Consider the following 16183-nt stretch of genomic DNA (forward strand, 5'->3'; position numbering starts at 1 on the left):
GTGCGCTGTTCGCGCTCGGAGTCTATGCGGGAAAATATTTTGTTCCCATGAAATCTTGTAGTCATAGCCTTGTCCACATTTTTGTACACCAACTGATTTCCTGCTTTTTCTTTAGAAATGTCAACCACCCGTTTCTACAAGTAGTGGTTCAATGTTGGTTCGGTGCGCATTGGACGCATTTAAAACCTCCTGAGCGACCAATGGTGGCTAAGGCTCCCTGGTAATTTGTAAAGTTGTTTTTACAATCAATTTTTTGAAAAGGCGTTTTTTCACTGGAATACTCGTTTTACCTTTCCAGGGACCCGTTATTTACTGGAAAACGTGTTTCCTGTACGTATGCATTGCACCCATACGTGAAAATTATGATGAAAGTGTTTTTATCACATGTAAAACGTTTGTGCATTCAGCCAGCTGCAAAGATTTTCTTCCTAAAATTGCTTACGTCAACTTTTTATTTATTTCTTTATTTATGTATTTTTATTTACTTATTTATTTTAAATTTTTTTATTGATTGTTTTATTGTTTTATTTATTTCCACTACTGCCAGTCTCCTCGCGAGACCATAGCAGCAGGGCTTGCAGATTTTACATACACGTAGTCTACCGCAGAAACATGCTGTATGCAAAAAAAAAAAGAACTGCAATCTTTAACGTGGATGGTCCCCAAAGTATACAAAGCCGAATACGAAGTATGTTTCACTAAACATATACATAAAAATAATAGCATAACAAACGATAACCACATTAAAACCAACATATTTCGAAAACCACATTTGTAGCCGGAAATACAAACACGCATTTCCAACCTCAGTAACGCTAGCACAACAGGTGTTTTACGTGACATATGATGAAACACCACAAATAACAGCAGATCTGTAGAGTATTTAGCCACTCCAACGGTTCTACGTAAGGTTGTAATTCATCTAAGAACGAGGGCATGGTGGGTTTATTGTTGTCTGTTGTATCTTAGAGGCAAAGTCTTTTAGCGAATTCGTGTTAGTAACGGAGGGATTTGAACTACATAATTCCCCTATAACTAGAAGGTAAAGTGTGCTTGAAGGTGTCGTTTTGGAAAGAATACTCCCGTAAAGTAGGGGGCGTTTATGCCAGGTTGTGCAGGATTCTGATAGGAGAATGTAACTGGATTTGTCGTTTTTGTAATAGTTAGAAATAGCTAAAAAATAAATTGGAGGCGCGCCTGTTTTCCTCTTGCCGCGAGTGTTTTAGCGCCACAGCATGATAACATATTTCTCAGAGAATAGGTGCATCTAACCCTATTGCAAACGAATCACGCGGGCTTTCTTTGTACTTTTTCTAGTTGCTTTACGTTACTGATTGTCTGGGGAAACCATATTTTGCTGGCGTATTCCACTAGAGGTCTCACGTAGATAGTGTAGGCTAAATGCTTGGTAGATTGTGGAGCCAGTAAAAGACATCTGAGGACAAAAAGCATCTTTCCTAGGTCATTTGAAGTCATTTGCCAGTGTGTGCATTCCATCTAAGTTGTGAAGTAATGGTTACACCTAAGCGTTTGTTTTGGTCTACTCTTTAAAATCTCGCACCATTAATACTGTACACGTACTTCCCAAATTCTTACTTTCTCGTTAGACCTATGCACACAGTTTTTTATAGGTTAATCGACATTCGCCATTCGGTGCACCACTTAGAAAGATGGTTTAATGAATCAGCAACCTCGAGGTGATCGCAATGACTGGTAATATTCGTGATATACAATGCAGTCTTTGGTGAATAGCCTAATGTTACAGGAAAAGTTTTTTTGGGATTAATAAGGAAGATTGCAAATAACTGTGGCTTAAAAAACGCAGCCTTGTGGAACCCCAGAAGAAACAAGAATGCTTTCAGGTGCCACTTGCTCAAACATGGCAAGCTCTGAATCGTCAGCCAAGAATTCTCTTATCCAGCGTGTTAGTAGACCGTCCCGAATTGTTTGTAGGAGTTTCAAAATCAATGTATAATGACGTGCGAAATCAAACGCCTCTAAAAAATGTAGTAATATTACATCAGTTTGCAAACAGTGGGTAATAGATATTGCTAGGTCATGAACAACTTCTCCTAGTTGCGTAATTGCTGATGATATGCTACGAAATGCCTGTTGTCAATGTGTCAGGATGCCCCGTGTTTCCAAGAAAACTGTTATAGGTGGTTGGATAATATGTTCAAATATTGTACACGATGTGCTCTTTAACCAAATTGGTCAACTGTTCCAAGGTTCATCGCAATCTCCGGAATACGGAATTGGTATTACTTTGGCCTTTTTCCTGTCATGTGGAAGCTGTGACAGCGAAAGCGATATGCGGAAACCCAAGCCAAGGTAGTTACAACACCATTATACATATCGCCAAAGAAATGCGTTTTGAATGTTCTCGGGCCCCGAAGCTTTTTTCGGGTCTATCTCGTAAGTTATATTTATTGGGTTTATTGAATCGTTGTCATGCGATGGAAGCTGATGACTTTGGCAGTTATGTTTCGTAAATACCGATTGGAAAAAGTTGTTCTAAGCACTCGATTTATCTTTTTTCTGTTTTATTGATAGTGTATGACAGACTTATTTCTTTGGGAGGAAATTATTCCAGAATCCATGACGATTACCAGTAATGATTTACGGTACTTAGATATTAAAGTAATGTTATTTGCGTTTTTGGATTTTTTTCTTGACGATTGCAATAGCAGATAGTAATTCTGACGCAATCGCATGCCCCCCCCCCCACCACCCCCCCCCCTGTATTCTTTACTGCAATTTGTTGGCGTCTAACCTTTCGTTTTGCGCGTAAAACTACTCTGGTAACCCAGGGATATTTTTTCTCAGGGCCGTTCACAGTGGTGAACGGATTATCGGCCAAATCGATGAAGTCATAAATATGAGCCAAAAAACCTAACACACTAGCATCATCGTCTAGAAGTCTCCGACAGGAGTTACTATATATGCACACCGCACGCCATGACCAAGAGTTATACGGCAGAGTGGCACTCTGTAGTCAAATAAACTCTCAACGATGTAAACGTGACCAGCGTCAAGGTTTAGGTGTGTGTTTATAAAAAGAGATGCAGTGTACTGGCAGCTGTTCCTTAGACGGGAGTTTGGACGGAAAAAAACTTTGCGGAGGTTGAAATTTAGCATCAAATTAGGAAAGCTCGTGGACTGAGTAAGGTGGGACGCATATTTGTTCTGTTTATGTCTGGAAAGTTAAAATCAGCCATCAGCATGACTGCAAATCTGCGGACATGTTCTTAAACAAATAGTGAATGGCAGCTAAACACTCGGCACCAGAAAATGGGCTCTGATCAACGCAGCCTGTCACCATGCTTGAATCATTGCACAATATTTTACAGAAAGCCGCACCAGTTTCCGGAACGTGGGGAATTCAACTATAAAAAAATTGTACGTTTGAATTAGCAATGCCACGCCTCCGCCATGAGATGTTCGGTGTTTCCGGGTAGCAACGTAGTTCGGAAAGCCAATTCATGGTCACGAACACTTGCGTTTTTTTAAATGAGGAAGATCCACCTAACGCGAATATGAGAAACAAGCGGGAATTTGTTACCGGCGCATATTATATATGACATATTTTACATGCCAACTACCGGAAGTTTACGGCCACAAGTAATTTAAAATTAGGCCCTGACAATGCGCAATAGTTGGGTAATAACCTTGGACTTGGGTCATGTTGAATTGAAACGATCAATTGATGCGGTATAAAAAAAAATTAAATGGCTTTCAGGCACGGGGCGATTGAGGTTTGGTGGAAAAGACATTTAAAGTATACAACAGGGCTTCGGAGCAGTAGAACTCTACGTGGAGATCAGGTGAGTCCTCTTGGCACCATTAGCAGCTCTTTTCAAATTGTTCATAGGATAATTTTCTTGGACCCGGCTGAACGCACTCACTAAGTAAGAAAGCTCTTCATTGCGGTGCCATGAATTTCCAAAGCGCTTCTCAAAAATGTCGTTCATATCTTCTTGTTCAACTTGCAGAGATTAGCCAGGGCCTGTTAGCGGTGGCTTTTTAGTTAAGTACCAAAATGGAAAGCGAAAAATATGGGAGTTTAACACAAAAAGAACCAGAGTTATTTTGCAGGAAAGGGTGAGACGAACCAAAATCATGGTTTCACATCTCTCAGTTTCAACTCCTTCACTTCTTCTTCGCTCCAGTTCATCTTTAACATCTTGTGGCAACCCAACTTACGCTGATCTGCTAACAGCGGTGTGAAATTATAAAAACCCAGCTCGAACAAGCAAAGAAAGTAAAACTTCCGGAAACACCCACGAAACTGTCCGAACAGTCAAGCCAAAAGCAAACGGCCATTTCATTTTGATCCGCGACACAGAAGATCTGGCTCGTTTTTGATACGAACTACGATCTGCGTAAAGGTATGCTGGGCGTTTTCTCAACTAATTTCTTGCCACCTCTCTTTTTAGGGGAAACGTGCCGAGTTTTTCTGGTCAATGTCGTTTTGACCGACTAAGTTTGTTTCTCTTTCTGGCTCATTCCGGAACAACCGCCCCATTTGGTGTTTGCCAGGTTTCCGTAATCGCTACAATGTGAGGTTCGTAAAGGAGTTACATGTCCTCGAGCGGCCGCACTTTATAAAGGACAGCGTCTGGCGTTCATGTTGAGTAGCGTTATTTTTTCCTTGATTGATTGATTGTAGGGTTTAACGCGCCGACGCAACTCAGGCGATGAGGCGCGCCGTAGTGGAGGGCTCCGGGTTAAATTTGACCACCTGGGGATCTTTAACGTGCGCCGAAATCTCGTACACACGGGCGTTTTTGCTTTTCGCCTAAATCAGAAAAGCGGCCGCCGCGGCCGGGAATCGAACCCGCGACCTCGTGCTCAGCAGCGCAACGCCTTAGCCACTCAGCCAACGCGGCGGGTGTTATTTTTTTTTCTTTCTTTGTGCTGCACTCCTAGTGTTCGGACGACTTAGCACTTGGTCGTTTTTTTGGAATGTATACTGGCACCCTTTCTTCTCTGTTGTCATCCCAAACAAAAGCGCAGTAATTTTTAAAGAGTTTATTGAAAGCTAAAGAAAACTTTTCCCTTTTATCTCGCTTTGGTTGCGCACTGTCCAAAAGTTTTTTTTTATTCCGAAGTTTTGTGAGAAGAACATTCACTAATTGAGTAATTTCTGTCTTTGAATACTGTCTTTATAATTATTTTCTGCAATTGAACCATAGATCATGTTGACGCAAGTAGCATTCGTGTTCAACTCTTATATAGATCAACAGGTACCCCGTGTGGCTTGGGAGTACCACGTAATTGTGTCCGTCCAAATGAACTTATTTTTTCCTGACTTCATAATTCTAATGTCTAAATCCTTTTCGATCATCCAATTGTTTCCGCAATCTTGAGCAAAGAAAGGAGGTTTTGGCGATCAAAAAGCGACAGATACCAGTAGCGTATCTTCTAGAGTGCTGCGACTGCCTATTCTAACGCTTCAAACTAATCCTTCTCCCATTTCCGTCTCACTTATTTTGGCATTACAGCCTTCTATTACAGTGGTGAACTGTGGTGTTGCTCATTCAAGGTCATCGGAGAAAATGTCTACGGCTTCACCGTAGTACTGAGCTGGAACCTTTGATCTCGATTTCTTGATTAGCTTGACTACAAAGAGTGCGAGTCTTTCGTTCAGGCTTGAGATTTCCTCCGCCTTGCCTGCTACGTCTCTGTGGATTTACTATCCTTCGCCGTGCTCTTTCTTATATTAGGGTCCCAAGTGGAGTACAGTATGCCTGCAAGTAAGCCCAATGAAATATCCCCTATTCTTTTAACTTTACCTAAATCTCCCATTATTTCACCGATGCATGACGTCCCTCTTAGAGTACAGCTAAGCTTCCCTCGCTACACCGGGTATGCGCTTCAATGCTGCCAGGTTCTGTTTCTTAAGGCGGCCAGTCTAGACGATAACGTCGTTGCAAGTTTGCGGAGGAAGTAAACTGCATTTACGTCTACCGGAAATTTACAAGTAAGATTGTGCTGCAAAAAAAAGGCTTCTCGAAAACGCAAGCGCTGCACTGAAAAACAAAACAAATCAAAGTAGCCAACATAGCTAGGACATTGTCCGTGTTGCCTAATTGTTTTTCTGGCTGGGGTCAAATATACCGTATTTACTTGATTCTGAGCACCATCTTGATTCTAAGTACCCTCCCATACTTTGGTGGGAAAATTGGGAATAAAAAGGAAGGAAGCTCACCCTAACGCGTAACAATTGAATCTAGCGCAGCTGTACGCAACAGTAGCGGTTTTCCTCTTTTTCGCCGCGCGACGTTGTTTAAACCTCGCCGCTGTACAAGGGCCCGGAGCGGCATGTTCGTCTTCCTCTATCGCAAATGGTTCTTGGCCGCATGAGGCCTGCCTTCGTGGCGCGCGCTTATCGCCTTCCTCTGCAACTTACCGCGCACGAGTTCCGCGCATGTCTCCTCTACCTGCTCGCCTACCTCTCCCCGTTATCGGAGATCAGCTCCATACCGGGCGCTTGCGGAAGGGGGCATGGTTTGGCCTCTAGCGACCAAGGGCAAAACTGGTAACCACCTGAAGACTTCCAGAGGTAGCGTAGTGTTGCTTGCGCTACAAACAGTTTTACATGCGAATCTAAGCACCCCCTTTCGAAAGCAACCATCGCAAGGTTGGTTTCAGGCGCGTGGAAGCGGGCTCAAGTTGTCGTTGTGGTCAAGTCATTTACAAAGCTTTCAATTACAGACAACTTCAACGGAACAGAAGACGACCTGTTGGGGATACTGAAAGCGGCGGCCCAAGCGGCAAAACAGACAATGATACTGAAGGTGACTTGGTATCATCCGAAAGCGTTGGGTTCGCGGTCTGTGCCTATTTATCAGTTGCATATTTATCAAATAAAACATTATTCCTTGGGCCCGTCTCATCAAGAATCGGCGGAGAAAAAAGTGGCGTGGGTGGCAGGTAATTTAGGTTTTTCAAATCTAAGCACCCCCCTCATTTTGGGCATCGCGATCATTGAAAAAAGGGGGTGCTTAGAAATCGCAAATACGGTAGGTACGTAACTGTAATTTAGCCCCAGGAGGATTTTGTTTAGCGACTTTTTAACACATTACTAAAACGTAAAAAATGACGAATGCACCATGATCAGCCTTATGTTTTATTGCCATGACGTTTTTCGAATCTAAGTTCTTGAGGGCGGGTGAAGTTCACCGCGGTAGATATTGATTCCAGATCAATCCGTCTGCCTTCGACTGGAAGCACGTTGAACTCTTGCAGAAGTGTTGTCAGGTAGAGGAATATCTCAACAGTTGCCAGCGTGGCTCCAGGGCACATCCTTTTCCCTGGGATGAGAGCAAATCTTCATTGTAGCTATTTTAAGTTTACAGGAAGAGGGTTTACTCGTAGGTAAACTCATTTGCGAACCTTTCTTGCTGTCGGTTTCTCTGAAGGGCACGTGCACCGCAGCCGCATTTTTAATAATATCGCCGGAGTGTTGACCGCCAGGTATGTCAGCGTCCTATTACGGTAGAAAGTTGCAAAACGAGCGAGAATATATAGCACAGCTCTCATGCCGAGGCGTGGTATTCTCGTGTATGTCCAAATTGAGAACGTCCGTTTTGCGTTCGTTTCATTGTGACGTACTTCCAGTTGTAGGGGGGCTTTGTGTTGACTTTTGCGCAACTGTTCTTGCAAACACATTTTAACTACTAAAACGTTTTTAAACAATCTTTTTTCAGTTTATTGCTCCGCCAGCGAACCAACAAGGCGACGATAAATGGTCTGCTCCGAGAAGCCGCACCTCATATCTTCGCCGTGCTTGCATGGCGTTACATCCGGGTGTTCTCTTTTAGCCAATCAGGGCTTGCTCAAAACGGACACTTTTGAAACGGACACTAAACGGACAAAACATGAGAATACTGCCCCACAACAAAGCTTTTAGTGCAAAAAACGTCTGCTAGGCCGTTTCGACAATAACGACACAACCGCTTCCTACTGGTAATCAAAGATCTATCTTCATTGCCGGGTGTTTGCGGCAATATCTCGTGCGCCTTCTTCACGGAAATGAGGATGGGCAGGGGATTAAAAGCAGGAAGGGGTTGTGTCGCACATGCAGGAACAGCCCAAGAGACGACGGACGCACAGGTGGCTTGGTTCGGTGCATGCAAACTGCGCCATCTATTCTCGTTCGTTTAGCCATTTTCTCCAGAGATATCGCGCTGATCTACCCGCTGGTCTACGTGCCGCGTAGTGTCGCTTGTTAAGTCGAAACTGCTTAGTAAACATTGAGACCGATGTTCTGAAAGCACGTTGCAGTTTACACGCTTTGTTTGAGAGATTCGCAGAACGCGCCTTCCTGTCTGCTGACCACTTTAGCCACACATTTTTTGTCGCTTTTTTATTTAGTGCTATTTCTTGTATGTTGTTTGCTTGTTGGCACCATATTCCTTACGTAAACAGTGCATCACACGTGGGTTCCCGGCACTGTTAGTGAGTACTTCAAATAACTATATAAAAAATAACTAAATAAGCACGACCCAGGTGTTCGTATAAAATGCTCAACTTTGTTTCGTAAATGCCCCTAATGCATGAAAAAGCTGTAATTTTTTTTACCACTAAAATATTGACAAATATCTGTCCTGAGTGTAAACATTTGTGTAGAGATTCTTTTACGGACGGGTTAGAGCCTCACAATGACGCTTTTGCTAGACAGTAATCTGTCAAGAATCGCAGGTCCAATGGATATACCGATGTACATGCGACGAGTAACGTCCGCGATAGCGTCGTCACAAAAATACTTCTTATACAGCAGCATCAAAATAGTGACTTCATAAGTGAAGCAGAGTGCTAAATACACAAGTACATCACAACGCACGTCGAAATGCCTCCGCCTATTTATATGGTCGGGACCAAAAAGGCTTTCAGTTTTTGTAGATGCCACGCCATGCCTGAGCGAATAAAAGGAGGTATAGTATTTCAATGTTCGAATAAGCTGGTTTGAAGAATTTGCAAATGATTGACATGACAGGATAGAACGCGCAGAATTATTATTTTTGTATCATTTCACTATTTGTATGGCTTACACGTTTTATTACCTACTTTTTCTGGTAATCACTTTTCGTTGGCGCCCTTTGCTGTAGCTGGCCTTACGCGAAAAAATCCAAGAATCATTATTCTCATCACAAGCGTTTTGCGTTAGGTCGGTGGGAAAATCGCAGATACGTAAGAGGGAAATCTTGGAGCCGTTTAATGTGTGACACCAACGAAATAAGCACTATGTATGTTTATCTTCTTCATTGGCTACCACATGGTTTCCGCAGCCCCATGTTAACAACAGAACAATTTAGACCCGTCTTCTGCGCATGGAATACAACAAAATTTAAGCTGGCCCATCATTCTCGCGACACACACTGCACATCCCGTGTGTTCGCTGGTATAAACATGCTAACAATCTTAGGAACTTGTTTTCTATGTAATAGTTTCATTAAGTGTTTGCACAGTTAACAATACAACCGTTCTCGCGCACAACAGAAAGTCACCGTCAAAGCATAACTACAGCAGCGTTGTCGTCTTGGCTGCCAGCCGCATAGTTTGCGATGCACCCATGAGTCGGCGCACCAGTCTTGTTGCGGGGTCTCTATAATCCTGCATCACAAGCTATTTACGCTTACGTTTAGTGAAGAATGTTTTGATTGTAGTACCAAGGGAATGAACAATGCTTGTTACAAATACGCACTCGAACGCAGGAGCAGCAGTGGCCACCGTGCGCATTATGCTGGCGATACCAGCACAGCAGTTCGGCGCTTTTGGCTAGTCTCACACGGCATTGGTCAGTTGGCGTAAGCGACATTGTATTACAAGATCCAGTTCGTCAAGCAAAGACAATGTTTCACAAAACCATTGAAACCAGCTGTAACAAGATAAGCCAGATAGAAATTTGGTCAGCACAAACACAGTGCGGTTAGCGGTTTTGGGAAGTAACGTAGTGCCATCTGCGCGGACTAACGGGAAAGGAGGCAACAAAACTCGTTTCACCGCTAGCTGCAGCCCTCGTCGCCTTACTAACACTTGCTTCCACTAGGTTCCCTAAATACGATCACAGGGGTTAAGGGCGCAAGAAAACACGCGACCAGTGGAAGAAAAAAACACGCAAGACAAATGAAGCGCCACTTCCAACTAAGCTGTATTAAAGAAACAAAGAGCATTTATATGTTCTCCAAGCATGACATCACAACTGTGTTATGCTCCGCCTAATAGGAATTCAATCTCTGTGGATGATAGGGAACTGATGGCTTGCTGATGCAATCTTCACCCGCTTGTTTGATTACAAACGCTTCGATAATTTTCCTTTCAAGTTTATCACTAGCCCTGCGCAGAAATCTTGTCTGGGCCAACCTTGGTACACACTTGCTTTGCTTATAGTGGTCAGACTTGAGCCCTCCAGTTTTGTTTTTTACCGCCCAATTGTGCTTACGCCCTCGTTCAATAAAGCAGCGACCGGTATGCCCGATGTAAACTTTCAAGCAACTCACCTGGACTTCATACACAGCATTCTTTGTGCAGTCAGTGTACTGCGGTTCTCGCTTCTTCGCGCAGAGCGGGGCATTCTTCGAGATCAAGGGGCAAATCTTTTACAGCTAGCCAGGTGCGTTAAAAACAACATTAACACCGTACCTATGCGCTATCTTTTTTATGCCATGTGACACGCGATGCCAGTAAAGAATGAGGTGCACCTTCTTCTTGTCGATTTTTTGCTGCTCGCCCTCCTTTTTTTCTTGGTGCTTCACTTCGTGCAAACGTGAAGCACCAAGTTTGGAGTACAGGAAGCTGGCTGAACAAGCTGGCGAATTGCTGTGACAGAAGGTAAGGCCAGCTCTACCAATACAACAATGCCGTGCTCCTGAACCTCGGAAAGTTGCTCTCCTGGAGGAAGCCATGCTCCCAGAGAATGTACAGAATCTTCTTCAGAAGGTACCCAAACACAGTGCGGAGCCCCGGTCTACAAGGCACCAGATGCTAACAATGGTGCGACATCTAGGTGCACGTGTCGCCGACGTGGAACGGACCACAGCCATAGGCGACGGAGTTGCTACCCTCGTACCGTGAGTAAAAAACCTGACACAAGAACCCGTTTTGGAAACGTTGTTGCTGCCCGACGCCGCAATGATTTGTCGATCGTTCAGGCTGACAAAGAAACAGGATTTGTCGTACTTTCTTCTGGCGCTCTCCAGCAGAGGGCTGAGACGGCTATATGCAGAAATGTTCGCCAAGTGCACTTTATTCCCACTAATACGTAAGCAAGGGCACTGAGGTTGCTAGGAGACCTTAATTTACATTTCGTGAAGAAAGCAGCAAAGAAGGCATCGGTTGGTGCTCTGGATGTTTTTTACACCGGAAAGACGCACAAGCCCGTTTGCCCGCTTAGGGTTTTTGTGTCCGGTAAAGGCACTTGGCAGGTTCAAGTTGGATGCTACCGGCAGCGGCATCTTGCTCTGTTGCCGCTGAACGACACTTTCCTAGTCAGGAGCTCGGACGATGTTGTGTGTGCGATGAACAGTGGGAGGTGGGATGGAGTTTTTTTATTCTTCCTGGATGTAAAATGCTGTACAACAACATTCCTCATGAAGGACTCTTCTAGTTATTGCGGGAAAGAATTGACGCCTGCGGTGAGCCCGAGTCCAACGGGTAGACGGGAGTTAACAGTGCTTGTTTTTTTCGAACTACTCGATTGTTATCTGCAATCAACGGTGATTCAGTTTGATGAAAATGTTGTTGTGCAGCGCAGCGGCATTTGTATCGGGTCTGAGCTTGCGCCCATTTTATCGGACATTTTTCTGAGTGCCTTCAATCAGCGTGTAAGAGACAGGCTGGGTGGTGAAAGTGACTACACAATTATGAGATATCTGGTTGATTTTCTCGTTATTGTGAATGGTGTTGCGGTAGAAGATGCAGAAGGCACTGAGAGGAACGTCGTTGACTTGTTTTGGGGTACCGTCTGATGCGTTGAAGTTTACGTGGGAGATACCTGTCGGAAACCAAATTCGTTTTCTAGATTTTCAACTTGTGTTCGAGGAGACCTTGGTGTGCCGGCAGTACCACCTGCGTGCCAACTGCCAACTTATTCCCTTTGGCTGCGCACACTCGAAATTGATAAAAAGAGCCCTAGCCATGACTTGCCTTAAGGGCCGAGTTAAACACATCCTGTATCCACAGCGTACAATAAGGTTTGAATGTCATATTGAACGGCAAAAACAAGCACGATTTCAGTCTTTTGTTTTGTGTGGTGTTTGCGAGTCACTTTTGCAGGAAGTGAAGCACCAAGAAAAAAGAAAGGCGAGCAGCAAAAAATCAACAAGAAAAAGGTGCACGTCATTCCTTACTGGCATGGTGTGCCGCATGGCATAAAGAAGGAAGCGCAGAGATACGTGGTAATGTTGTTTTTAACACACCTGGCAAGCTGCCAAATATTTGCCCCATGATGTCGAAAAGGAAGACCCCGCTCTCCACAAAGAAGCACAAGACGCAGTACACTGAGTGCATAAAGAATGTTGTGTAGGAAGTCCCAATGAGTTGCCCGAAAGTTTAAGTCGGGCAGAGCAGTCGCTGTTTTATGAGCGAGTGCGTGAGCACAATTGGGCTGTAAAAAATAAAGCTGGAGGGCACATGTCTGACCACTGTATGCAATGCCAGTGTCTACGAAGGCTGGAGCAAGCAAGATTTTTGCACAGGGCTAGTGATAAGCTTGAAAAGCATATCTAAAGCATTTGATAATAAATCATTTGATTTAAAGCATTTGATACTAAAGCATTTGATACTATTACCCACCGCATTGTATTTAACAAACTTGAATCTTACGGTTTAACTGGCCCGGAATTAACTTTCGTGAAGAAATATTTGCTGAATAAAACTTATACAGTTTGTACTAACAGCTTTCTTTCAGAGACTAAAACAGTCAACCAAGGTGTGCCTCAGGGCTCAATTCTGGGGCCATTACTTTTTATATTATAGATTAGTCATCTTCCCAACAATCTACCTTCCAATCACTGCGTCTTATATCCCGATGACACTACAATATTATGTTCGGGCCAATCCCTAGTCTCCGTCACATCAAAATTGAACTACTCACTAGCTAGTGTAATGAATTAGTATAACAACAACTGCCTCATAATTAATCCTGCTCAAACTCATTATATGCTTTTTCATTCTAGCCATATACAAATGCCTAATATTCTGAGTCTGACAGTTAGTCCTCATCAAACTGGTGTGTGTGAAGCCGCTATATTTTTGCGTGTAATACTCAATAGTAGCCTTAAATTTGCTTCCCACATCAAGTACTTTAAGAAAAATGTGCATTCGTTATTCGCGCTGTCATAAAAGCACGACCAATTTTTTTACCTAATGCACTGATGTTCCTATATTTTGCTTTTATTCACAGTCCCAATAGTTAGAGAATAGCCGCATGGTGTAACCCCTACCAATGGCACTTCTCATCCATTCAACATTTTCAAAATCATGCTATACGTAGTACTATCATTTCTACCCCTTTTCATTGAAATGCTTCGGTTCTTCTACATGAACATAATATCTGATCCGTATAGAGAAAATGATTCATTATAATTATTTCACTTCTGCTTTTCAAGTTGCTTAGTGCTCATTTACCGATTAGTTTTATTGAGTCACCCTTACTGCTTACCGTAACTCCACCACGTTTGCCTTTAACCAAAATCTTCTTTTGCCCCTTGTTTACTGGAACTATGGAAAGCAAACTTCACATTTCGCTGCTGTTTCATTCTGGATTTCTTTACCACCAACTGTCAAATCGGCTACGCACCTGTCTTCCTTTAAAAGATCTGTTAAAAAGTTCTTTTTAACGAAACAATTATCTTCAGCACACAGGCGTGTTGCTCTGTATTTTACGTCCTGTTATTATCATTATGGTGTTACTATGATTTGCATTGTTCCAATTTTTTCCCCGCGCTTGCCAAAACAGGGTTACCTGTGTGGTTCCACTCTCTTTTTTTGCCTGTATTCGGTTTTGTTTGTTTATGCTTTTTTTGTTTTTTTTTTGCTGTCAATTACCCAACTGCTGATTCTTTTTGGTATTCATGCTTTGTATCATTTTTTATTGTTCATCCCGGCCGATGAACTGTTTTTTATTTGTTTCGCCGGCATTCACTGAACGTCGTTACCCTTGCAACGTTTTTTTTGTATGTTAAATTGGCGTTTTCTTATCAATTCTTAGGCATTTTTGTATAAAGTACATTTAAAGAGCGTTTTATTTTGTGCATTGACCTCGGCTGCTACCCTGCATAGTGACGGTTTTCGTTGCATTTACTTATCGAGGGTCCCGTCGCAGTTCTTGGACTTTGGGACCTTTGTCTCCAAAACATATTCCCTTTATTCTTGCATTGAAATAATACACTTCATTTGATTTGATATGATTTGATTTGAAAGGAAAATTATCGAAGCGTTTTTAACCGAAATTTCGGGTGAAGATTGCATCAGCAAGCCATCTGTTGCCCTTCCAGAAACAGAGATTGAATTCCTAATAAGCGGACCAGAACACAGTGCTGACTTCAAGTTTGAAAAAACATATAAATGCTGTTTGTTTCTGTAATAACGTTTAGTTGGAAGTGGCGATTCTCTGTGCCTTGGTTGTTTTTTTCTTCTGTTGTCCGCGTTTTTTCTTCCGTCTTTAAACCGTGTGATCATGTCGAACCAACTGGCCCGCATCAAGCTGTTACTAGTCAATAAAATGCGTCATTGCTGATGTTCGAAAACACACTATTTAGAAGGGAAAAAGAAATTTTGGCTAAAATTGTTTATATTCTCAGTAAACGAATCATCGTTTCTAGCCGGACAAGTGCTAGGGGAATTATAAAACATGAAATCTTTCGAATAAAACCATCTTGTATCTTGTGTTCATGGCTTCTTTATAAGGCATATGTCAATTTTAGCGTAGACGAAGATACCAAGTTCACCTCAGTCATGACACATTTGGTTTGTTCGGCCCAACAAACACGGCAGGGAAGTACTTTTTGGATTTTTTTGCGCGTCCTACTTCTCGTTCAAGTGTTGTACCATTTTTGAAAACAATGTTTGCTTGTATAAAAATGAGCATGGTAAGAATACTCAGTAAGAAGTATTTTTAACTGGCGTAAACACTGCGCTACTACCTTTCCGAAACCATGACCTTTTTAACGACTTCTGGATCTCCTATAGGGCTAAAATACACTCCACTGTATAAATCGAAGAAAGCACCGTCTTTCTACAGTTATCCTTTAAGAAGCGTCTGCGGTGGAACCCATGAAAAAATGCTCCAATGAAGAAATGAGCCTTCTTATTGGTATAGTCGGGTACAGTAGACGTGTTATTGAACAGCGGCAATTTTTTTCTAATACACGGGATGAACATTCACTCGCTTTGCAACAAGAAAAAAATTATAGTCGGTATGTATACGTAAGTTTCCAATAGGAATTTTTTGGCGCGTGTCTGATTGTGTCTTTAGTGGGTGCCGGTAAAACTTCTGAAAAACAGGGCCGTGCGGGGGACAATATCAATGTTTAAGTTGACGTTTAAGTTTATTTCCATAAACGTACACCGTTATGGCGGAAAATAGGGGAAAACGTTGTACTCAGCAACGTGACGGAGCCCTACATCCCTCATGGTCAGAAACAACAGAAATAGCAGCGGCGGGGAAAACAAAAAAAAAAGCGCCATACATAGACACCGCTTGTGGGTGTCAAACAAAACTAGCACGAAAAATACAATACATTTAAGACAACAATAGATAGCGCATCAATAAGTGGTTATAAGGACCTGAAGGCAATATTGATAAAAATCGAAAAATACGCAACAAACCGCACAAAAAAAGCAAAGAACTATTCAAAACTATCATAGCTTTTCCGAACGAACAATTTATACAGCATAGTGTTTGTACACGAGTTAATATCAAAACCAATAAATGCAAGCCCTTTCAACAACTTCGGAAGGGTATACCCAATCATCTGCAAAGTGTAGTTTGCACGTGGGCGAGGCACTTGCCAACGTTCAGACAGTCTAGTTAGGGCATAGGAATAATTCGGAGATTTGCTATCAACGAAATCTTCTTAGAATTGTTTTTGCGTGCTAGAGTATATGTGTAGGCTAAGCGGTGCTTAAGCAGGTCCTGAATCTTAGGTAGACAAAGTTTACTAAACATAGGGGCAGT

At 42.7% G+C, this 16183-nt stretch overlaps 1 protein-coding gene across 4 annotated transcripts in view; it reads right to left on the reverse strand.

Annotated features, from left to right (window-relative positions):
- Positions 1-7119: 7119 nt before the first annotated feature.
- The window catches only part of LOC144166031 (cytochrome P450 2F3-like), a 74637-nt gene continuing 65573 nt past the window's right edge, over positions 7120-16183 (reverse strand). For all 4 annotated transcript variants that reach the window (XM_077695696.1, XM_077695698.1, XM_077695697.1 and 1 more), the window contains one exon: positions 7120-7316. In XM_077695696.1, the coding sequence (XP_077551822.1) occupies positions 7126-7316 (191 nt within the window). In that variant the 3' untranslated portion in view covers positions 7120-7125. The remainder of the gene's footprint in view (positions 7317-16183) is intronic.

Source organism: Haemaphysalis longicornis, unplaced genomic scaffold, assembly GCF_048455015.1.
Source record: "Haemaphysalis longicornis isolate Haplotype H1 unplaced genomic scaffold, Haemaphysalis longicornis Haplotype H1 scaffold_159, whole genome shotgun sequence".
Taxonomy (NCBI): Eukaryota; Metazoa; Arthropoda; class Arachnida; order Ixodida; family Ixodidae; genus Haemaphysalis; species Haemaphysalis longicornis.